General features: G+C 43.5%; 4 protein-coding genes across 9 annotated transcripts in view; 1 reads left to right on the forward strand and 3 right to left on the reverse strand.

The window, feature by feature from the left end:
* The window catches only part of LOC121329349 (SLIT-ROBO Rho GTPase-activating protein 3-like), a 28,257-nt gene extending 25,073 nt beyond the window's left edge, over window positions 1–3,184 (reverse strand). Inside the window, exons 1-2 of one of the 5 annotated variants that reach the window (XM_041274915.1) lie at window positions 3,129–3,170; window positions 55–102 (exon numbers count right to left, since the gene is read on the reverse strand). The gene's annotated coding sequence lies outside the window, so the exon portion shown is untranslated. The other 4 variants (XM_041274916.1, XM_041274918.1, XM_041274919.1 and 1 more) reach the window with 4 other exon arrangements.
* A 2,798-nt stretch (window positions 3,185–5,982) lies between these two features.
* On the reverse strand, window positions 5,983–9,393 carry zgc:103759 (U8 snoRNA-decapping enzyme). The gene is made up of 3 exons (XM_041274373.1): window positions 9,121–9,393; window positions 7,753–8,019; window positions 5,983–6,482 (listed from the first exon to the last, which is right to left on the reverse strand). Exons 1-3 carry the CDS (start codon window positions 9,250–9,252, stop codon window positions 6,303–6,305), a joined length of 579 nt encoding a protein of 192 aa, XP_041130307.1. The 5' UTR covers window positions 9,253–9,393; the 3' UTR covers window positions 5,983–6,302.
* Window positions 9,394–12,920: 3,527 nt separating this feature from the next.
* On the reverse strand, window positions 12,921–17,718 carry LOC121328223 (N-alpha-acetyltransferase 10-like). Its single transcript, XM_041272773.1, has 8 exons — window positions 17,555–17,718; window positions 16,872–16,970; window positions 16,532–16,590; window positions 15,633–15,678; window positions 15,155–15,270; window positions 14,519–14,563; window positions 13,792–13,876; window positions 12,921–13,518 (listed from the first exon to the last, which is right to left on the reverse strand). Exons 1-8 carry the CDS (start codon window positions 17,573–17,575, stop codon window positions 13,264–13,266), a joined length of 726 nt encoding a protein of 241 aa, XP_041128707.1. The 5' UTR covers window positions 17,576–17,718; the 3' UTR covers window positions 12,921–13,263.
* A 1,922-nt stretch (window positions 17,719–19,640) lies between these two features.
* zgc:158263 (ceramide kinase family protein) overlaps window positions 19,641–22,500 on the forward strand; it is a 13,913-nt gene continuing 11,053 nt past the window's right edge. For both annotated transcript variants that reach the window (XM_041274463.1, XM_041274465.1), the window contains exon 1: window positions 19,641–20,051. In XM_041274463.1, the coding sequence (XP_041130397.1) occupies window positions 19,940–20,051 (112 nt within the window). In that variant the 5' untranslated portion in view covers window positions 19,641–19,939. The remainder of the gene's footprint in view (window positions 20,052–22,500) is intronic.

Genomic DNA, 22,500 nt, shown 5'->3' on the forward strand with positions numbered 1-22,500 from the left:
AGTAACAATAATAATCATAATAATAATAATAATAATAATAATAATAATAGCGACCTTCCCCACTCTCTCCAGTGCAGTCTTCCTCTCTCGGAATCTCCCTGGCTGCAGCAGGAACAAAAACCACACAAAAAAAGCAGAAGTATATAAAGGTGTTTGAGATTGGAGTCGCTCCAGCCAAGCCCCAGCTCCACAGAGCAGAGCGGAGCCAGCACAGGGCAATCTGGAGAGAGGGTGTGTGTGTGAGAGAGATAGAGAGAGAGAGGGAGAGAGAAAGAGAGAGGGGGGGAGATCTGCTGATACAAGCACTGTTGTGTTAGAACTGCGATAGCATGAGAGAGAGGGAGAGGACGAAAATAAGCCACACCCCCTTCTCTCTCTGTTTATCTCAATTTCTTTCTCCTGTCCCCACTTCTCTCTTTCTTCACTGTATCTCAATGTATCTCTCCCTCTCTCTATCAATTCTCCCCTCATATTCAAATCCAGTTAAAAATTGAAAAACACAGATACAGACACATTCAGGCAGACAGACACAGAGACACACAGACACACACAGGCAGACAGAGCCCCACAATCCTGTTCAGTTTGACGCTACACTATAATCCCTTCTTCTTGGTGTCTGTGTTAGTTTACTACATTCTGAAAAGAGTTTAGTTTCAGTAAAGCTGCAAACACACACACACTTATAGATAGATAGCTAGATAGATAGATAGACAGGCCCTCCTCTCCTCTCCTCTCCTCTCCTCTCCTCTCTCTCCCCTTTTCTCACCTTACTGATCAGTAGCTGTAAAAATTGAAATCAATAAAGTGACTCGGCTCTGGTTGCACAGCCTCTCCTAAAATAACACTGCACAAAACACCTGAAGTGAAACTCCATCTTAGGGACGAGGTTGTTCTGGGGGGGGGGGGGGCGGACAAAAACTGACGTGAACATCTAGATCTTAGGGGCTCCCTCAAGACCTGCCCCCTCAAGAGGCGCTTATCCCACCCCCCCCCCCCTACGACCACTTGAACGCCTGTTCAGACTGCACTTGTAGATATATTGCGATCCCCATCCCCCCACCCCCATGCTCTGAACTTGCGAGTACATGTATTGAGTGAACGCCCAGATCTAACGCGATGGGCTTATCCTTGCAACTGCTGGCGATGGTAGATATAAATCACTAGTGTACCCGAGGATCAAGTGACACATAGCTGGTATTCTACACAGTGTTAAATATTAACCACAGTCGTAGTATTGTAAGATCACGCCGTGTTATTCTTATCCACAAATCATAACTTCAGCCCCAGTAGTTAATTATTATACACAGCAGCTTGTTGCCTCCTAGTTCGTATTGTATTCTACCAGTGTTATTATTATACACAGCATCCTAGTTCATATTGTATTCTAGCAGTGTTATTATTATACACAGCATCCTAGTTCATATTGTATTCTAGCAGTGTTATTATTATACACAGCATCCTAGTTCATATTGTATTCTAGCAGTGTTATTATTATACACAGCATCCTAGTTCATATTGTATTCTAGCAGTGTTATTATTATACACAGCATCCTAGTTCATATTGTATTCTAGCAGTGTTATTATTATACACAGCATCCTAGTTCATATTGTATTCTAGCAGTGTTATTATTATACACAGCATCCTAGTTCATATTGTATTCTAGCAGTGTTATTATTATACACAGCATCCTAGTTCATATTGTATTCTAGCAGTGTTATTATTATACACAGCATCCTAGTTCATATTGTATTCTAGCAGTGTTATTATTATACAGCATCCTAGTTCATATTGTATTCTAGCAGTGTTATTATTATACACAGCATCCTAGTTCATATTGTATTCTAGCAGTGTTATTATTATACACAGCATCCTAGTTCATATTGTATTCTAGCAGTGTTATTATTATACACAGCATCCTAGTTCATATTGTATTCTAGCAGTGTTATTATTATACACAGCATCCTAGTTCATATTGTATTCTAGCAGTGTTATTATTATACACAGCATCCTAGTTCATATTGTATTCTAGCAGTGTTATTATTATACACAGCATCCTAGTTCATATTGTATTCTAGCAGTGTTATTATTATACACAGCATCCTAGTTCATATTGTATTCTAGCAGTGTTATTATTATACACGGCATCCTAGTTCATATTGTATTCTAGCAGTGTTATTATTATACACAGCATCCTAGTTCATATTGTATTCTAGCAGTGTTATTATTATACACAGCATCCTAGTTCATATTGTATTCTAGCAGTGTTATTATTATACACAGCATCCTAGTTCATATTGTATTCTAGCAGTGTTATTATTATACACAGCATCCTAGTTCATATTGTATTCTAGCAGTGTTATTATTATACACAGCATCCTAGTTCATATTGTATTCTAGCAGTGTTATTATTATACACAGCATCCTAGTTCATATTGTATTCTAGCAGTGTTATTATTATACACAGCATCCTAGTTCATATTGTATTCTAGCAGTGTTATTATTATACACAGCATCCCAGTTCATATTGTATTCTAGCAGTGTTATTATTATACACAGCATCCTAGTTCATATTGTATTCTAGCAGTGTTATTATTATACACAGCATCCTAGTTCATATTGTATTCTAGCAGTTCATTATTATTGTTAAACGCAGTGTCACTAACTACACTGTGTTTAAATATGAAGCTTGCATTGTAACCCTGTGCTGCCCTGTAACACCTGTGTGAGTCACCTGGGATAAAAGCATCTGCCAAATAATAATAATAATAAATAATAATAATATTGAGGGGAGTTCTGAACCCCAGGACTGGGTGCAGCAGCAGCAGCAGCAGGGCTAGTGTGTTTCTAACCCTGCTCAAACTCCTGGCTCCTGATCATTTCAATATTAATAATACTAGACTTCACTGATTGAAGCTCTGAACCCAAGCAGCAAGCTAAAGGAAGTCACAAAGGAAGTTATTCGCAAGTATACAATCTAATCTGACTGTGCACATCTCAAAACCTCCCTTTAAAGGAGCGCTGACCATCTTTAAAATCCCTTCTCTCACCTCTTATTAGCTTTATTATCAGTATCATTGGTCCCTCTCTTTAAAGGAGCGCTGACCATCTTTAAAATCCATTCTCTCACCTCTTATTCGCTTGATATCACAGAAATTCAGACACAGGATGTGGGTTCTGAGACACTGGTGGAAGACAAAAAAAAATGAAGAAAAAGCTACTTAAAAAAAAAAAAAACGTTTGATTATAATAATGTTTACAAAAATATAAATAGATAAGTTGTTCTTTTGAGAAAAAAAAAAAATATTGCAATATCCCAGAGGATTGAAAATTAAAAACATTTTCCAAGTTACTGCAGATCATCTTATACAATAATTATATGTGAACCATGTTAAAAAAAAAAAAAAAAAAAGATTTTGACAAAATCTTATAAAAGTTCACCAAGGAATCTTGTCCAGTTTTCCCCCCCATAATTGTCGCATGGTTACACTATGAATTTACCATGGTTTGTAATATGCTTTACCACCTCTCTGTGCTTTACAATGCTTCCCTATGCTTTACCAGACCTCTCTGTGCTTTACAATGCTTCCCTATGCTTTACCAGACCTCTCTGTGCTTTACAATGCTTCCCTATGCTTTACTAGACCTCTCTGTGCTTTACAATGCTTCCCTATGCTTTACCAGACCTCTCTGTGCTTTACAATGCTTCCCTATGCTTTACCAGACCTCTCTGTGCTTTACAATGCTTCCCTATGCTTTACCAGACCTCTCTGTGCTTTACAATGCTTCCCTATGCTTTACCAGACCTCTCTGTGCTTTACAATGCTTCCCTATGCTTTACCAGACCTCTCTGTGCTTTACAATGCTTCCCTATGCTTTACCAGACCTCTCTGTGCTTTACAATGCTTCCCTATGCTTTACTAGACCTCTCTATGCTTTACAATGCTTCCCTATGCTTTACCAGACCTCTCTGTGCTTTACAATGCTTCCCTATGCTTTACCAGACCTCTCTGTGCTTTACAATGCTTCCCTATGCTTTACCAGACCTCTCTGTGCTTTACAATGCTTCCCTGTGCTTTACCAGACCTCTCTGTGCTTTACAGCGCTTCCCTATGCTTTACCAGACCTCTCTGTGCTTTACAATGCTTCCCTATGCTTTACCAGACCTCTCTGTGCTTTACAATGCTTCCCTATGCTTTACCAGACCTCTCTGTGCTTTACAATGCTTCCCTATGCTTTACCAGACCTCTCTGTGCTTTACAATGCTTCCCTATGCTTTACCAGACCTCTCTGTGCTTTACAATGCTTCCCTATGCTTTACTAGACCTCTCTATGCTTTACAATGCTTGCCTATGCTTTACCAGACCTCTCTGTGCTTTACAATGCTTCCCTATGCTTTACTAGACCTCTCTGTGCTTTACAATGCTTGCCTATGCTTTACCAGACATCTCTGTGCTTTACAATGCTTCCCTATGCTTTACTAGACCTCTCTGTGCTTTACAGCGCTTCCCTATGCTTTACCAGACCTCTCTGTGCTTTACAATGCTTCCCTATGCTTTACCAGACCTCTCTGCTTTACAATGCTTCCCTATGCTTTACCAGACCTCTCTGTGCTTTACAGTGCTTCCCTATGCTTTACCAGACCTCTCTGTGCTTCATTACAGCAGGCACTCGTGTGTGAAAACATTAGACCGCTTTGTGCTTTAATCAGGCATCTTAAACAACTTCTAAAAAGGCTCTGTGTTTCAATCATCACTAATTTGACTCTTGAGAATTTCCCCAGATTTTCAGTTCCAGTGGTTTGATTTCATACGCACAGCAAATCAACACCACAGAAGCAATGGGGCTGACGAGATGAGTTTTATTTTTTCTCGTTGCGTTTTTCAACCGCAAGATTCTGTACTGTTCTCGTCTTGCAAACCTTCAGCGAATCTGAAAGTTAAACTCGAATCAAAAACTCCCTGCTTCTTATTTACAATTTTTTTTTACGATGATTTTTTTTTTTTAATCTTATGGTCCTTAGAGCTGCGGTTTGAGGCTTTTAAATCGCCCCTCCCTCCCTCCCTCCCTCCCCTCTAAAATGACTAAAGGGAACCCCCTAATATTACCGTCTGCTGTTTTTATTGAGGATTGCCATTAACCTTTACTCAAGCATCCTGTAGTGAAAGCAGACACACACACACACACACACACACACACACACACACACACACACAGCTGTAGATGCACATGAGCAGAGACAAACAAATAGAAACACACACTGACACACACACTCAAACTGAGACACACACAGACTGAGACACACACACACTCACTAACAGGCTCACAGACTCACTGACACACACACACAGCTGTAGATACACATGAGCAGAGACAAACAAATAGAAACACACACTGACACACACACTCAAACTGAGACACACACAGACTGAGACACACACACACTCACTAACAGGCTCACAGACTCACTGACACACACACACAGCTGTAGATACACATGAGCAGAGACAAACAAATAGAAACACACACTGACACACACACTCAAACTGAGACACACACAGACTGAGACACACACACTAATAGACTCAGACTCACTGACACACACACAGCTGTAGATGCACATGAGCAGAGACAAACAGAAACACACACACACACACAGACTGAGACACACACACACTGAGACAGACACCCACAAGTTCAGCTGTGTTTGCAAACTTTCTCAATCTCTCAATCACCCACATTAAAAATCTCACACACAGTATTTCAGCACATCTCTCTCTCTCTCTCTCTGGAACAGTGACAGCGTGTGACCTACTTTCACCAGCGAGTAACGCTGTTAACTCTTTACTGCCCTGGGTATCTATCTATGCGTTTCACTCACTGTCTGTCACACAAGAGCGCAAGAGAATGAAACACACCATCAGGGGGAGATGCACGACGCTTACAAACACAGGAGAAGACAGACAAAAAGGACAAAAGGAGTGTCAAGTACAGAGCATTTTAATTCAATCAGAAAAAAATGTTTAAAAAAAAAAAATCCAAGCACTGCCATCTAGTGGCTTTTTTAGGCAAACACAGGCAAAAAAAACGATTAACCCTATCATGCAGAACCAGATAGACAGAGATATACAAAGCTATTTAACATCATGCTTCTATATAAATCAATTAAAAAAAAAAAAAAAAAAAAAAAAAAAAAAAAAATTAAAATAAATAAAATGTTTCTCTTTGCATTTCGCTTTAGGAAAGGAAATTCCTCTCCTCGGCTGTGTCTCTCTCAGTGACGATGTCACAGTCGATGACGTCACTAGCGATGGCTGTGCTTGATGGACAGCTGCAGCCAGGGCTCCCGGACGAGCTGCAGTGACCTCAGAGCGTCGACCAGCTGGCAGCGCGCGTTCCCCACAAACGAGTTCGACAGGAAGGCAGGGAGACCCCCAATACCGTCCCGTAGAGTGAAGAGAGGAACCCGAACCAGACCCATCACCTAGAGAGAAAGGAGAGATGAGTGAGAGAGAGAGAGAGAGGGAGAGGAGTGAGCGAGGCAGGGAGACCCCCAATACCGTCCCGTAAAGAGAGGAACCCGAACCAGACCCATCACCTAGAGAGAAAGGAGAGAGGGAGAGAGGAGTGAGAGGCACGAACCAGACCCATCACCTTGAGAGTGAGAGAGAGAGACATGAACAAGACCCATCACCTAGACAGTGAGAGAGAGAGAGGAGTGAGGGAGAGGCAGGGAAACCCCGATACCCTCTCTCTCCTCTCCCTCATTCCCTGGTCGTCACACCCTCTCTCTCCTCTCCCTCATTCCCTGGCTGTCACACCCTCTCTCTCCTCTCCCTCATTCCCTGCCTGTCACACCCTCTCTCTCTCCTCTCCCTCATTCCCTGCCTGTCACACCCTCTCTCTCCTCTCCCTCGTTCCCTGCCTGTCACACCCTCTCTCTCTCCTCTCCATCATTCCCTGCCTGTCACACCCCTCTCTCTCTCTCTCCCTGCCTGTCACACCCTCTCTCTCCTCTCGTCACACCCCTCTCTCTGCTCTCTCGCTCTCCCCTCTCCCTCATTACCCTGGACGGACCTCTCTCTCTCCTCTCCCTCGTTCCCTGGCTGTCACACCCTCTCCCTCGTTCCCTGGCTGTCACACCCTCTCTCCCTCGCTCCCTTGCTGTCACACCATTTCTCTCCTCTCCCTCGTTCCCTGGTTGTCACACCCTCTCTCTCCTCACCCTCATTCCCTGCCTGGTCACCCTCTCTTCTTTCTTTCGTCAGTTCTCCCTCTCTTTTCTCTTTCTTTCTTTCTTTCTCTCTCTCTCTCTCTCTCTCTCTCTCTCCCTCTCCCATCATTCCCTGCCTGTCACACCCTCTCTCTCCTCTCCATCATTCCCTGCCTGTCACACCCCCCCTCTCTCTCTCTCCCCCCTCTCCCTCATTCCCTGCCTGTCACACCCTCTCCTCTCCCTCATTCCCTGGTTGTCACACCCTCTCTCTCTCCTCTCCTTTGTTCCCTGGTTGTCACACCCTCTCTCTCTCCTCTCCTTCGTTCCCTGGTTGTCACACCATCTCTCTCCTCTCCCTCATTCCCTGGCTGTCACACCCTCTCTCTCCTCTCCCTTGTTCCCTGGCTGTCACACCCTCTCTCTCTCCTCTCCTTTGTTCCCTGGTTGTCACACCCTCTCTCTCCTCTCCCTCATTCCCTGGCTGTCACACCCTCTCTCTCCTCTCTCTCGTTCCCTGGCTCTCACACCCTCTCCTCACCTCTTTTCCATGCTCCGTGGCTGTCAAGGCTCCTCTCTCGATATCCTGCAGCTCTGCCAGGCTGAGTTTCTTGGTATAGAAGTGAGTTACGAGTTTCTGCGGAGGCGTGCTACAGGCGTGTGTGCACATGTGATCCGACTCCCCCAGAGTCAGCGCTGCCCCCAGCTCCTCCCCCAGCTCGCGGTTCAGCCCCTCCTCCAGAGAGCTGTCCGCCGGGTCCACAAACCCGCCAGGGAACCCCAGCCGCCCGTCAAACCGGAGCTGCATCTGACAGGAGAGAGGAGGCAGGGAGAGAGAGAGAGACACGCTTCATCATACACTGTGCAAAACAGAGAGGAGGGAGGGGGAGAGAGAGAGACAGAATTCATCATACACTGTGCAAAACAGAGAGAGGTGGGACGGAGAGAGGGAGAGAGCGAGTGAGCGATTTTGTCTGCCAATAAACAATTTCTGGTTTGTATTACTGGGTAAGGTAGACTTCACTCACACGCAGAAAAATACAAAATTCTGCCAATGTATTGACTTTTCCTAAGTTGGGGGGTCATGACCTTATACACAAAAAACAGAACCTTTGAGATGTTTATTTTTTTTAGAACAGGTCATGTGTGCAAATATGATCGGGTCACTGTGACCCGTGCTGTTTATCTGTGTAGATTTGTGTGCAGGAATGAAACAAACTTCTTCAATTTGTTATTTTATTATTATTATATTTGTATTATTATCTCTGGAAATGGCTGCACCTGTGTGGAGATATTTATAAACAAAAAAACAAACAGTATATATCTACAGGGCAGAGCCTAATTTTCTCTGTCAGTATTGCAACAGCGTCTCACTGGTAAAGACACTCCAAAATGAGGAGCTCCCAGGCTGGCAGTCAGAGAAGTTTTATCACAGCTCCTGGACTAAAAGAGCAGAAAAGACCTTTGCAAATAAAAACAGTTCATCAATTTAAGGCTGTTTTAAATGAGTTTGAAATTGAATGAGTTTGAAATTGCAACATAACAAAGGTTTCTATTATTTCAACACCGTTTCTTTTGCACCTTCTAGCGGTCTCTAGTGGTTACTACATCGAACCGCCTTGAACTGAAAGGTAACACGCAGCAACGCTTTAATCAATATTTCATAAATATATTCGTAATTTATTTATTTTCCTCGCTTTATTTGTCATAAAATCCAACCTACTAAAGCTTAACGAGCAAAAAAAAAAAAGCGCAGAATGTTTTATTTTGGAGAGTGCGGGTTAGTTTTCGCGGGTGCACGGCTCCCGATAAAGCAGTTTTCGTCTCTTTGAAGTCCTGCTAGGAAACGGGTTTGGAAGGGCACTGTGTCGATGTGATTAGCGCTTGTTTTGGTTTTTTTTTTGCTTACCAAGACGGCGTATCTTACTGGAATTTTCCCGAAGAGCTTCTCGTCAGAAGGTGCGTAGATCATGACGTGGCAAGCGTGGCGATATCCTTTTAACTGTAACGAGTCCTGTTTTGAAACGGGCCCGAAGTTCATTGCTCAAATTATACTAACAGTAACACAGACGATATTATTGACTTTCAACTCAATGCAATTCGTGCAGAACAAACTCCGCTGGCAGGGAGCACCGCATCAAAATACCTGCCTCCGTCTGCCATGTGCGCGCTGTCCAATCAGAGCTCGAAAACCGCACGCCCATTCCCTCATTATCCAATGGGAGAAGAGAGTGGCTTACTTGTTACAGGGTTACAGGTATAATATCAGCCAATCAACGCTCCATACTCCCTCCCCTCTGTCGCGCAAAGGTACAGCCAATAGGATAAGACGAGTGTTGCCTGCCGCCGACGCCGATGAGGTGACGCTCTATTGTTGTAACTAGGGAAGGTAGTCGTTGCTAGGGACTGACGTTTTTTTTTCTTTTCTTCTAATGAAACACAAAAAACAAACTAAGTATAATTAATTATTACTATATATACACACACTGGACTATATACAATTAAAACCTGCATTAATATCAAAATAAAAATAACACTTTACAAGTTTAAACGGGCCGCGACCCTCACCAGGAGAAGCCAATATATATACAGCTCTGGAAAAAATTAAGAGACCACTGCAAAATTATCAGTTTCTCTGGTTGTACTATTTATAGGTATGTGTTTGGGTAAAATGAACATTTTTGTTTTATTCTATAAACTACTGACAACATTTCTTCCAAATTCCAAATAAAAATATGGTCATTTAGAGCATTTATTTGCAGAAAATGACAACTGGTCAAAATAACAAAAAAGATGCAGTGTTGTCAGACCTCCAATAATGCAAAGAAAATAAGTTCAGATTCATTTTTAAACAACACAATACTAATGTTTTAACTTAGGAAGAGTTCAGAAATCAATATTTGGTGGAATAACCCTGATTTTCAAGCACAGCTTTCATGCGTCTTGGCATGCTCTCCACCAGTCCTTCACATTGATGTTGGGTGACTTTATGCCACTCCTGGCGCACAAATTCAAGCAGCTCGGCTTTGTCTGATGGCTTGTGACCATCCATCTTCCTCTTGATCACATTCCAGAGGTTTTCAATGGGGTTCAGGTCTGGAGATTGGGCTGGCCATGACAGGGTCTTGATCTGGTGGTCCTCCATCCACACCTTGATTGACCTGGCTGTGTGGCATAGAGCATTGTCCTGCTGGAAAAACCAATCCTCAGAGTTGGGGAACATTGTCAGAGCAGAAGGAAGCAAGTTTTCTTCCAGGACAACCTTGTACTTGGCTTGGTTCATGCGCCCTTCACAAAGACAAATCTGCCCGATTCCAGCCTTGCTGAAGCACCCCCAGATGAGTCCAATTTTCAGCTTTGCCCAACACCTGGTTGTCTAATGGTTAGACGGAGACCCGGAGAGGCCTACAAGCCACAGTGTCTCGCACCCACTGTGAAATGTGGTGGAGGATCGGTGATGATCTGCGGGTGCTTCAGCAAGGCTGGAATCGAGCAGCTTTGGCATGAATCAAGCCAAGTACAAGGTTGTCCTGGAAAAAAACTTGCTTCCTTCTGCTCTGACAATGTTCCCCAATTCTGAGGATTGGTTTTTCCAGCAGGACAATGCTCCATGCCACACAGCCAGGTCAATCAAGGTGGGGATGGAGGACCACCAGATCAAGACCCTGTCATGGCCAGCCCAATCTCCAGACCTGAACCCCATTGAAAACCTCTGGAATGTGATCAAGAGGAAGACGGGTGGTCACAAGCCATCAAACAAAGCCGAGCTGCTTGAATTTTTGCGCCAGGAGTGGCATAAAGTCACCCAACATCAGTGTGAAGGACTGGTGGAGAGCATACCAAGACACATGAAAGCTGTGCTTGAAAATCAGAGTTATTCCACCAAATATTGATTTCTGAACTCTTCCTAAGTTAAAACATTAGTATTGTGTTGTTTAAAAATGAATCTGAACTTATTTTCTTTGCATTATTCGAGGTCTGACAACACTGCATCTTTTTTGTTATTTTGACCAGTTGTCATTTTCTGCAAATAAATGCTCTAAATGACAATATTTTTATTTGGAATTTGGGAGAAATGTTGTCAGTAGTTTATAGAATAAAACAAAAATGTTCATTTTACCCAAACACATACCTATAAATAGTAAAACCAGAGAAACTGATAATTTTGCAGTGGTCTCTTAATTTTTTCCAGAGCTGTATATTGTGATTTATTTAAAATTAATCTGAAATGTAAGTTAGTCCTTGGTGACTCATTATAAAAAGCAAGCATTTCATAATAATAATAATAATAATAATAATAATAATAATAATGGATATAAACACAATTACAAAAATAAAGTATGTCTTTAATCATTTGATTTGCAACAGGAACAGCAGCTTCTATATAAAGTATATAAAGTACAGAATTCACAAGAAGTCAAGCCACGTGTATGAGAAGTAACATGAGGGCTAGCAAAAGGGTTTTGACATCACTTTGATTATTATTATTGAAGTACTTAAAAAATAGATGGTGAGTAAGTAGATTCAAGAAAATGCACAGAGTCCTTTTCTTCAATCAGTTGCCAGGTTTATTGAAATATGCAGGGAGTCTGGTCCCAGGTACAGGACAAACACCATACTCAAAATTACAATGTTTGCATGACATTAAATACCCTTCTGTATAGATGGTCCACCTCCCCTTTCTCTGACATTAACCAATGGTCAAGGTAATTTAATTTATTGTGTGAGTGTTAATGTGTGTGTGTCTGTGTGTGTGGTCTAGTGTGACAACCTCTGAACTCAGTGCATTCTTCACACTCCTGGAGACAAAAGGTCCATACATCTGCCTTTTGTTATCTCCTTGCGACCCCCTTTGATGCCAGTGGGATTATCTCTTTTGATCTCTCTGAAGTCTAGAGCCTGTTCCCTTCTAGTCCACAGCATTGTTATCTCATTAGCTTGCAGTCATTGTTGGGCAGTTTGTAGACGCATCGTCTCTATCAGTGGTTAGCAGTACATGCAATTTGAACCAAACAGTCTATCATCTGCAATATTAGTCTCTTTTCAGAAAAGAACACCAGTATAGCTCTGCCAGTCCACATGCGTAGCAAACTGCTAATCAATTCTCAATCCATGTTTTCCAACAATTATTATTATTATTATTATTATTATTATTCACAAGTCATTCAGCAGATGCTTTTATCCAAAGCGACTCACAGAGACTAGGGGGGGTGAACTCTGCATCATCAACAACTGCTGCTGCTGCAGAGTCACTTCCAATAGGACCTCGTTTGTTTTACATCTCGTCCGCAGGACGGAGCACAAGGGGGTGAAGTGACTTGCTCAGGGTCACACACACACAGACGCACACACACACACACAGGGAGTCAGGGGCTGAGCCAGGATTTGAACCTCCTCGTATCAAGACCACCTTTCTCTAACTGCTGGATCCAGCGAGCCTCACTTCCCGTGCTTTAGGTCACACTACCTAAGCCAAAGTAACGTCCGTTTTTCAGGCTGATTGTTAGGCGGCAGGACTATTGTTTTATTTTTTTTTCTCGCTACGTTTTCACCATGCTGGCTCCACTCGAGTCTGTTTAGATGTTGTGTCTTGAACTCCTGTGTTCAGCAATGTGTTATTATTCTTATTCTTATTCTTATTCTTCTAAAACCGGCTTTCACCTTGGAATTAACACTAATACAAACTCAAGTGAATAAAGAGAAGCAATATTGTGTTTTAAGCCATTTTTTATTTTTTTCATCATTACTTCCAAAATAATTAACAAGTTTAACACACAGCTCTGTGGTGTTGAGTGGAGTTCTCTTTCTTAACGGAAACACCAAAAGAAACTTCTTAATTTCAACAGCAAACGTTTCCACTAGAAGCCTTTCTCAGTCTTCAATGGAAATACTTCAACTTGAAATGAGGCTTCCTGTGGAAACGTTTCTCATTGAACTTATGAATCCTCTCTCTCCCCTCTCTCTCTCTCCCTCCCTCCCTCCCCTCTCTCATCCACTGTATGTCTCACTAACTAATGAAGTTATATTTATCACCATGAATTATGTATGCTCTCTAAGAAGCCGAATCAGACGCCTCTGAGCTGTCCTTCAGGTCTGTGCTCTCCGTAGTCTCGCTCGCGTCCTTGCTGTCCCCCCCGCTGTCCTCCTGGCCCCCCTGTTTCCCAGGGTGCACTGCTCCGGCAGCGGCGCCACCGCACTTGTCGTCACGGCAACACTCCCCCCCGCCTCCGCCCCCCAGGTGGTTTGATCTGCGGATCGCCAAGGCACTGCTGAACTCGGCTCTGACTCTCTCCATCTCTTCAGGGTGCTTTTGTAGCCAAGACAAGGTTCAAGGGCGGCGGGGGGGGGGGGGGGGGGGAGAAGGAACAGAGAGACTCAGTGTTAGAGTTGTTAGTTTCTATTGTAAAGCTAATTTCAAAGTTTCTTCATTAAAAAATAAATAAATTGACCTGTATGTCTTTGGTCCACACTAGAGGTCTGTCTTTATCAATCTTTCCCCCCAGTCTCGCGTCGGGGCCCCTCTCACAGCCCCTCCCCGCCCCGCCCCTGGCAGACTCGTACCTGCGGCCGAGGGGAGCACCTCGTCTGCCAGCACTGCCAGGTCTCTCTTCATGGCGAAGGCGTCCTCACCATCAGCATAGTACTTGGGCTCCACTTCACTTATCCTGAGAAACACAGAGAGACAGGGAGAGAGAGTAAATAACACACACACACACACACACACAGGGAGAGAGATAAATAACACACACACACTGAGACACACAGAGAGACAGGGAGAGAGGTAAATAACACACACAAACACACACACACACAAACACTGAGAAACACAGAGAGACAGGGAGAGAGGTAAATAACACACACAGACACACACACACACACACACACACACACACACACTCACAGAGACACACAGAGAGACAGGGAGAGACAGGTAAATAACACACACACACACACTCACAGAGACACACAGAGAGACAGGGAGAAAGGTAAATAACACACACACACACACACACAGAGACACATAAGAGAGACAGGGAGAGAGGTAAATAACACTCACACTGAGACACACACACACACACACACACACACACCACACACTCACACCGAGACACGCGTGTGCGCGCGGACACACACACACACACACACAAGACAGGGAGAGAGGTAAATAACACACACACACACACACACTGAGACACACACACACTGAGACAGGGAGAGAGGTAAATAACACACACACACACACACACACACACACACACACACACACAATCACAAAAATAATAATAATAATAATAATTGTTACTTACTGGAATTTCAGTGTGTTGGAGTACAGGTGCAGAGCAGCCCGATTACTGGGGAAAAAAACACAAAAAATTATAAACTCTGAAGCCAAAACAAAAAGGTTTTGATTCCCAACTGACTGAAATCAGAACAAATCGGGTCTGTAACACATCCCAGCGATTCAGCATCGACAGCGTGACCCGGTAACCCTGGCAACCCCTTCCATCCCATCACCACTCTGTGTGAAGAAGCGTCTCCTTCCCTCTCTTAAACTATACACTGATGAAGGCACTAGAGCCCAAACGCTGGTCTGCTTGACTCAGCCTCTTCTAGTTTCAATAACACTGGTTCTGGAGGAGAGTCTGGGTTTTGGTTCTGGAGGAGAGTCTGGGTACGGGTTCTGGTTCTGGAGGAGAGTCTGGGTGTGGTTCTGGTTCTGGAGGAGGGTTGCAGTTCTGGTTCTGGAGGTGAGTCTGGGTTTGGGTCTGGTTCTGGAGGGTTGCAGTTCTGGTTCTGGAGGAGAGCCTTGGTTTGGTTCTGGTTCCGGAGGAGGCTGGTTTTGGAGGAGGGTTGTGGTTCTGGTTCTGGAAGAGGCTGGTTCTCGAGGAGGGTTCCGGTTCTGGAGGAAAGTCTGGATTTGGGTCTGGTTCTGGTTCTCTCACCTCTTGCGCACATGCAGAGACACGTATTTTGCGTTGAAGTTCTCCATCATGGCGCGGGATGCCTGGTCCATCAGCTTCTGAGCCAAACCTAGGCGTCTGTGGGAGCGCTTCACAGCCTGGGAACAAAGGGTTAACAGCGAGTGTTAGTGAATACGCTGCCCCCCCCCCCCGTTGAACACAAAACACTACACAAGGTTTAACACAACCTTTTTGTTCTTTACGGCTGAACACACACCCAACCGGGCTCTTCACTCTGCAGCAGCCCAGAACAGACTGGCTGCATCCCTTATAAACCATGCACCTGGCTGTAATGTGCAATCACAGCCAGGTGCACGTGAAAACTTCCCAATTAGAGGCTTGTCAGCCCCGTGGCCTCCTGGGAACTGTAGTCCTGTGCACCCCAGGACTACACTTTCTCTGCTCTCTTTTCCACAATATATATATAGGAGGAGAGGAGGGGAGGACAGGGAGGACTCACCAGGGATGTGATGTGACCGTGTGGGATGTCATCCAGGTCTTCCTCCCTGCAAAATAAACACAGGACCTGAAGCCCTAAAACCGAAACTCAGAATTCCCAAGTACACACAAACCGGTTCTAAAACTATTTGCTTTTGTTAAAAGCGACACGCTACAGAGCCACAGAACACATAACAACACGCTATAGGAACACGTAGGCCTTGTGTGACCGTGTGATTTTCCCTGTGTTTGAATGCAAGCGCTCTGAATCAACGCAGGGTTAACAGTCTTAAAATCAAACTGGTGCACATCAGCCAGCCATCGCAGAAACCCGGATAACAAAAACCAACGTTTGAGAACAGCGCTGCGAGTTTTGCCCCAATTCTAGCAGGCGGCGCAGAGCCGTTCTCAAACGTTGGTTTTTGTTATCCGGGTTTCTGTTGACGTTGGTAAAGTGAAAAGTCAGCTTTGTCTCGTGCTAGGGAAATAAAACCAAATTTGGTTGAGGAAATGACATCTGTGCTGTATGAAGTCATTTCTTTGGTCAGGTCGGGTCAGCTCAGCTCAGAAACTAACATCTCTGTGCCATGCTGAAGTAAATAACATCTACACTGATGCCAGCTCAGAAGACCTTCAACTGAGACTTGAATCACCTTTGATTTGTTCCTGCTGCTATTTTTGATTGGCGTTACCTGAAGAGGATTCATTATTTTTAAGATGAAATCGAACCTCTTACACGCGGTTCGGCTGCCTGACCTCTGACGAGGTGACCGAAGCAAGCCCAGGGTGCAGCGACAGCCACAAATAACAACATCTTTTGTATAGCGCCTTTCACAGCGGACCACCATCACGAAGCGCTTAGACGAAGAGACGAGGGTGTGTGAGCTGTGCATTCATTTAATACGTTGTTGCTGGACTTACATTTTAGCCAATACATAGCCCACTATTTTCCCATTCTCATCTTCAGCGATATAGGAAAGCTGAAAACAGAGAGAATTTGGGTTAGACACAGTGATGCATTTCCTGTTGTCCGTCTCTAAATACAAAGAAACAAGGGGGAAAAAAAATGCCTTACAAAAATCCTCTCTCACACTGAACTATATATATTAGTATATATAATCAGTTACGGTTTGTCTTGAGCGCGTTGTTGTAGTTAAAGAACTACAGCTCCCAGCATTCCCTCGCCGGCGCGGCAGGGGTGGAGGCATGCTGGGAAGTGCAGTTCTAAGCAGGTGTTTTAAGTGCTGAAATGTAGTTTTACCTGCGGCCAGGACAGCCCATGGTACAAGTAATATTTCATCTGGTAGTTCTCTGGCAGACACAGCAGGTTACAATGCTGCATGTTCATGAGATCATCCGGCTGAAACACAGAGAGAGAGAGAGAGAGAGAGAGAGAGAGAGAGAAATTATGTCATAATGCAGGGATGGGAATCAGACTCCTATTGCACAGCAGTGTCACCCAGTCCAGGTTTTGCTACCAGCTTGATCAGCCCCAGTGTGTCTAGGGAACAAGCTCAGGTGTGTCTCATTATTAAACTCCTAGTGAAGCCAGGAACGGATCAAACCGCTGTGCAGCGGGAGTCTGATTCCCAGCCCCGCACGCATCGTCCTTTCGGCATTACAAATACAAAACTCTTAACTCTCTGCCGCGTTCAATTAAAATACTGCGGTCATGTTTTCATGAACCGCTCCTGCCCGTAGACGACCGCTGCAGTCCGGCGTCTCACTGACTTTATTCCGAGGCCTTTTGGGCCTTCCCTTCGTGGCGAGAATCTGAACCCGACAACATGAAAATAAACCGCGTTTAAACAAGAGACTGAAACCGGCCTCTTAATAAACACGGGGCGCCGTTACTCGGAAACAAATCCGCAAACAACAACGATTCGCACAAATACAAAACGATCAAGCAAATAAACAATTAACAATAAAACAGCGGAGACTCACTCTCGCGTTTCGGATATTCATTTTCTTCTGCGGTTTTAAATCACAATTAATTGAGATTGAGATTATTATTATTATTATTATTATTATAATACTTGAACGCTCCCGACCCGAACCACGAGGAGCTGAACACTGGGCCGTCTCTCTGCACCAATCAGAGCCCAGCATTCGCCTTACCGGCTTACGAATTGACCAATCAGCAGCGCTGATCTCTGACCGACACGCCCCTGAGTGACTCGTGGTGTAACCAATGTGGTCGGTCATCTCCACTTGTAGGCGGGGTTAAGGGTGCACCATAGATTTGCATTAGCAGGGTAGATAACCGCAATAGATATAACCCCCCCCCAAACTGACGCGATGTCGCGCTTGCTGTATTAATAAATATGAAATTATATATATAATATATATATATATAAAAACACAATTATAATTGTATATACCCGTTTAAATTAGGCATATTGTTTAAAGGACAATTTGTAAATATGTATTTATTTTTCCTAACAATAAATACAATTTTACAGATTTATGTAAAAATAAAATATATGTATTAACCCCAAATAAATAACAGATTATTTATTATAGAGAGATATGTTCATGTTGTGCTTTGTGCACCTTTACTATTTACAAACAAAACGAAAAAGTGTTTTATATTTGAGGGTGTGCATTGCGGGTCTAGGCATGGCGTGGATTATTTTAGTGATACATGCGCCCCCTCTTGCGGCAGAATGTAGGAATTGCATTGACAATATTTTGCGTGATACACGCGCCCCCTCTTGCGGCAGAATGTAGGAATTGCATTGACAATATTTTGCGTGATACACGCGCCCCCTCTTGCGGCAGAATGTAGGAATTGCATTGACAATATTTTGCGTGATACACGCGCCCCCTCTTGCGGCAGAATGTAGGAATTGCTTCGACGCTGTTTAATTTGCAATGGGAACACGCGGCTCGCAAAATGGCATCGGAATCCAAGTCGGGGATGAAATAATTTTCCACGAAGTTGCAATGTATTCATTTTTTTAGTGATAACAAACGCCCTCAAAAACATCAAACAGCTTTTTTTTTTTATCACAAGAGAATCACTCATCAATCACTAGAAATATGCTTCATGAAGAAAAGTTATTGATAAACTGAAAACACACTGTTTAAAAAAAGTATATACTATATCTTTACATATTAACAAAACGCATTTATTAATTAAATAAATAAATAAATACATACATATAAAAACAAGCACATTATTAATTATGCCTCAATTCCTAAAATATAAAATGTAAGTCAATTTCATTGATATTTTAATGACTTTGTTTTATAATAATACCAATAATAAAGTAACTATAAAATTACTGAAAATTGATATATATATTATTAATAATAATAATTGACTCCATGGGAACATATTATGATAATGGGGGATATTATTATTATATATTACTGAGTGTGTATTACTTTAAAATTATTTTAAGTAATGTAATTTAAAAATTTTATTAAAATTACATTAAATGTCACATAATTACATAATTTACAGTGTATAAAATAATAAATGGTATATTTTATATATACCATATGCATATATACATCTCGGAATATTATAATAGAATTGTGTGTGTGTGTGTGTGTGTGTGTGTGTGTGTGTGTGTGTGTGTGTGTGTGTGTGTGTGTGATTTCAAAATGTAACCATTCACGATTGCGACGGAAGAGCTGATACATTGAAATAGATTTCAAGCCTGCGGCGCTCCTAAAATTCTCTCCTGCCCGCTCGCTTATTTTAATCGCAATGGAGGATCTCAATGCCGCACAGTGCATCGAGTTTAATCATCAGAAGCGGTGTGAAGCCTCGTCCAGTTGCATTGCCTGCGGTATTGGCAATAGGAACGCATCGTCAATATGTGACACCCCCCCCCCATCAAACAAAGCGACCAGAATAACAATACAGATCAAACAATGAAGGGAACTTTAACACAGGAGTGACAGACACGCCTCCAGCCGTTGCCGTGGGTAACCAGGTACGTGACGTAGGCGAGGGGACGGGGGAGGGGACAGAACGCACATATGCAGATCAAACAGGTGAATTCCGGGACAGGTGAGCTGGAAGTATATTCTGCTTAGTTTATTAGGATTGGCGCACTCAAAAAAAAAAAAAAATCCCCCAAAAAACGTCGGCTTGCGTTCTCGCTTTTAACAGCTGTTATTAACCGAGAGATTGCAGCTCGTGTAAAATAAGTACATAGTCTGTTTATTTACAAGGCGTAGCAGAGTCAATCTGGTAAAGCAGTTTTAGATAGGCGTCTGAGGCCGCACAGATAGAAGGTTTCTTTTCATTTCTCTCTCTCTGTATATTTTTAATTCTACATTTAATTGAATTACATTTTTTTTTTTTTTTCGACTATGGAATCGTTTTCATCCACACTAAAAATCGGGAAGAAAAACTACACCGGGCTGCTCAGCCGACGGCTTTTCAAATGGACGGGACTGACCCACAGGAACGAAGAAAACGCAGGTACGTGAGACAGAAATAATAATAATAATAATAATAATAATAATAATAATAATAATAATATTATTATTATCAGCTTCAATCGCGATACCTCTGATCATTACTGTAGCATTGCAAGGATATATATATATATATGTTGTGTTGTATTAGATTATATTATAAGTGCCAGCTGCCCAATATTTCCATACATTGTACATATCTTTCTCAAGGGAGTGTATATATATATATATATAAATTTAGTGTTAATTGTGTTGATCTGTTTGTCGCCACTGCAGATCATTTGGAGAGGGTATAGCTGGCACACTGTGGTCCCGTTTTACCAGCCTCACATCCTTGTAGCTGCCCTATACTTGTGCTACCATTGCCCCTCAGTGTAATACAGAACCACTGTTGCAGTGCCACTGTCTGTCTGCCTCCCACTGCAGACCACTGAGGGCACAGCTAGCTCGCTGTGGCCCCCTCTTGCAGCCGCATCCCTTTGTAATACACAGCCACTGTCTGCGCACTCGGAAGACGATTTCATAAAGGAAACGCGTTGTGTATTCAGACTCCGCTTTTCACACGCAGGCGAGCCGGCGAGGTGTTGAGCGTCCGGGGTATTCCGACTCCCGTTAATTGCTTTCGAAGCGACGTCACCAATGAAACTCATTAAAGGGTTCAAACGAATTAAAGCGAATTCTATTTTTGTAAGTTTGAGCAGCAAGTACGTTAACAGAGGTGTTGTGTCGACGCGAGCGAATTAATTAATTAAGGTCCAGGTGTATTTTTTCAGAAACATTTAAACAAAACAAATTTAAAAAAGGAATATATAAATAATCAGGAAATATTACGCGTTTATAGACTGCTACGAATGTCTGGTTTTCAATCATCGCATTGCCGTTGTAGTGTCACTGTCTGTCTGTCTGTCTGACTGCACGGTCATTGAAAATCGTTTGGGAAGAGCATAGTTAGCATACTGTGGTCCCATTCTAAACTGTACAGCACATTTCCATTGTGAAGCACAGAGAGGTCTGGTGAAGCATAGGGAAGCATTGTAAAGCACAGAGAGGTCTGGTAAAGCACAGGGAAGCATTGTAAAGCACAGAGAGATCTGGTAAAGCATAGGGAAGCATTGTAAAGCACAGAGAGGTCTGGTAAAGCACAGGGAAGCATTGTAAAGCACAGAGAGATCTGGTAAAGCATTGGTATGCATTGTAAAGCACAGAGAGGTCTGGTAAAGCACAGGAAAGCATTGTAAAGCACAGAGAGGTCAGGTGAAGCATAGGAAAGCATTGTAAAGACAGAGAGTTCTGGTAAAGCACAGAGAGGTATGGTAAAGCATAGGAAAGCATTGTAAAGGTCTGGTCTCTCTCTCTGTTATTCTACCTCGCAGAGTGCTCTCTCTCTCTGTCCTTTTCCGTCTCGTAGCGCTCTCCCTCTCTCTCTCTGTGCCATTCTCTCTCTCCTCCCCCCTCTCTCTCTCTCTCTCCCTCTCCTCTCTATCTCTCTCTCCCTCTCTTTCTCTGTCTCTTAGAGAAAAGAGTAGAGAGACTCCCTCTCTCTCTCTCTCATCTCTCTCTCTCTCTCTGTCTCTGTTCCCCTCTCCCATCCTCCCTCTCATCTCTCTCTCATATCTCTCTCTCTCTCTCTGTGTTGTTCCCCTCTCCCCCCTCTCTCTCTCTGTCTCGCTCTGTCTCTCTGTCTCTCTCTGCAGTGTGTGTGTCTCTCCCCCCTCCCTCTCATCTCTCTGTCTCTCTCTCTCTCTACAGTGTGTGTGTGTCTCCCCCCTCCCTCTCATCTCTCTCATCTCTGTCTCTTTCTGCAGTGTGTGTCTCTCCCCCCTCCCTCTCATCTCTGCTCTCTCTCTGTCTCTCTCTGCAGTGTGTGTTTGTCTCTCCCCCCTCCCTCTCTCTCTGCTCTCTCTCTCTCTCTCCCTGCAGTGTGTGTCTCTCTCTCTCTCATCTCTCTCTCTCTCTCTCTGTCTCTCTCTGCAGTGTGTGTCTCTCTCTCTCTCTCTGCATCTCTCTCTTTCTCTCTCTCTCTCTCTCTCCTCTCATCTCTCTCTCTCTCTGTGTGGTGTATCTCGCTGCTCTCTCTCTGAGCAGGTGTGTGTTTGTCTCTCCCCCTCCTCTCTCTCATCTCTGCTCTCTCTCTCTGCAGTGTGTGTGTCTCTCTGTCTCTCCTCTCCTCTCTCTCTGTCTCTCTCTGCAGTGAGGGTCTCTCCCCATCTCCCTTCTCATCTCTCTCTCTAGTATCTCTCTCTCTCTCATCTCACTCTCTCTCTCTCTCTCTCTCTCTCTCTCTCTGCAGTGTGTGTGTGTCTCTCTCTCTCTCTCTCTCTCTCTCTCTCTCTCTCTCTGTGTGTGTCTCTCTCTCTCTCTGTCTCAGTCTCTCTCTCTCTCTCTCTGCAGTGTGTGTCTCTCTCTCTCTCTCTCTCTCTCTCTCTCTCTCTCTCTGCAGTGTGTGTGTCTCT

The sequence above is a fragment of the Polyodon spathula genome, chromosome 16, assembly GCF_017654505.1.
Source record: "Polyodon spathula isolate WHYD16114869_AA chromosome 16, ASM1765450v1, whole genome shotgun sequence".
Lineage (NCBI taxonomy): Eukaryota > Metazoa > Chordata > Actinopteri > Acipenseriformes > Polyodontidae > Polyodon > Polyodon spathula.

Coding starts and splice junctions, on each gene's coding strand:
- zgc:103759 (XM_041274373.1), bottom strand. CDS start 9,252: ATGAACTTCGGGCCCGTTTCAAAACAGGACTCGTTACAGTTAAAAGGA. Junction 8,020..9,120: donor CAGTAAGATACGCCGTCTTG/GTAAGCAAAAAA, acceptor CTCTCCTGTCAG/ATGCAGCTCCGGTTTGACGG. Junction 6,483..7,752: donor CCACGGAGCATGGAAAAGAG/GTGAGGAGAGGG, acceptor CTTTCTCTCTAG/GTGATGGGTCTGGTTCGGGT.
- LOC121328223 (XM_041272773.1), bottom strand. CDS start 17,575: ATGAATATCCGAAACGCGAGA. Junction 16,591..16,871: donor ATGGGCTGTCCTGGCCGCAG/GTAAAACTACAT, acceptor CTCTGTTTTCAG/CTTTCCTATATCGCTGAAGA. Junction 13,877..14,518: donor TCCAACACACTGAAATTCCA/GTAAGTAACAAT, acceptor TGTGTTTCTCAG/GATAAGTGAAGTGGAGCCCA.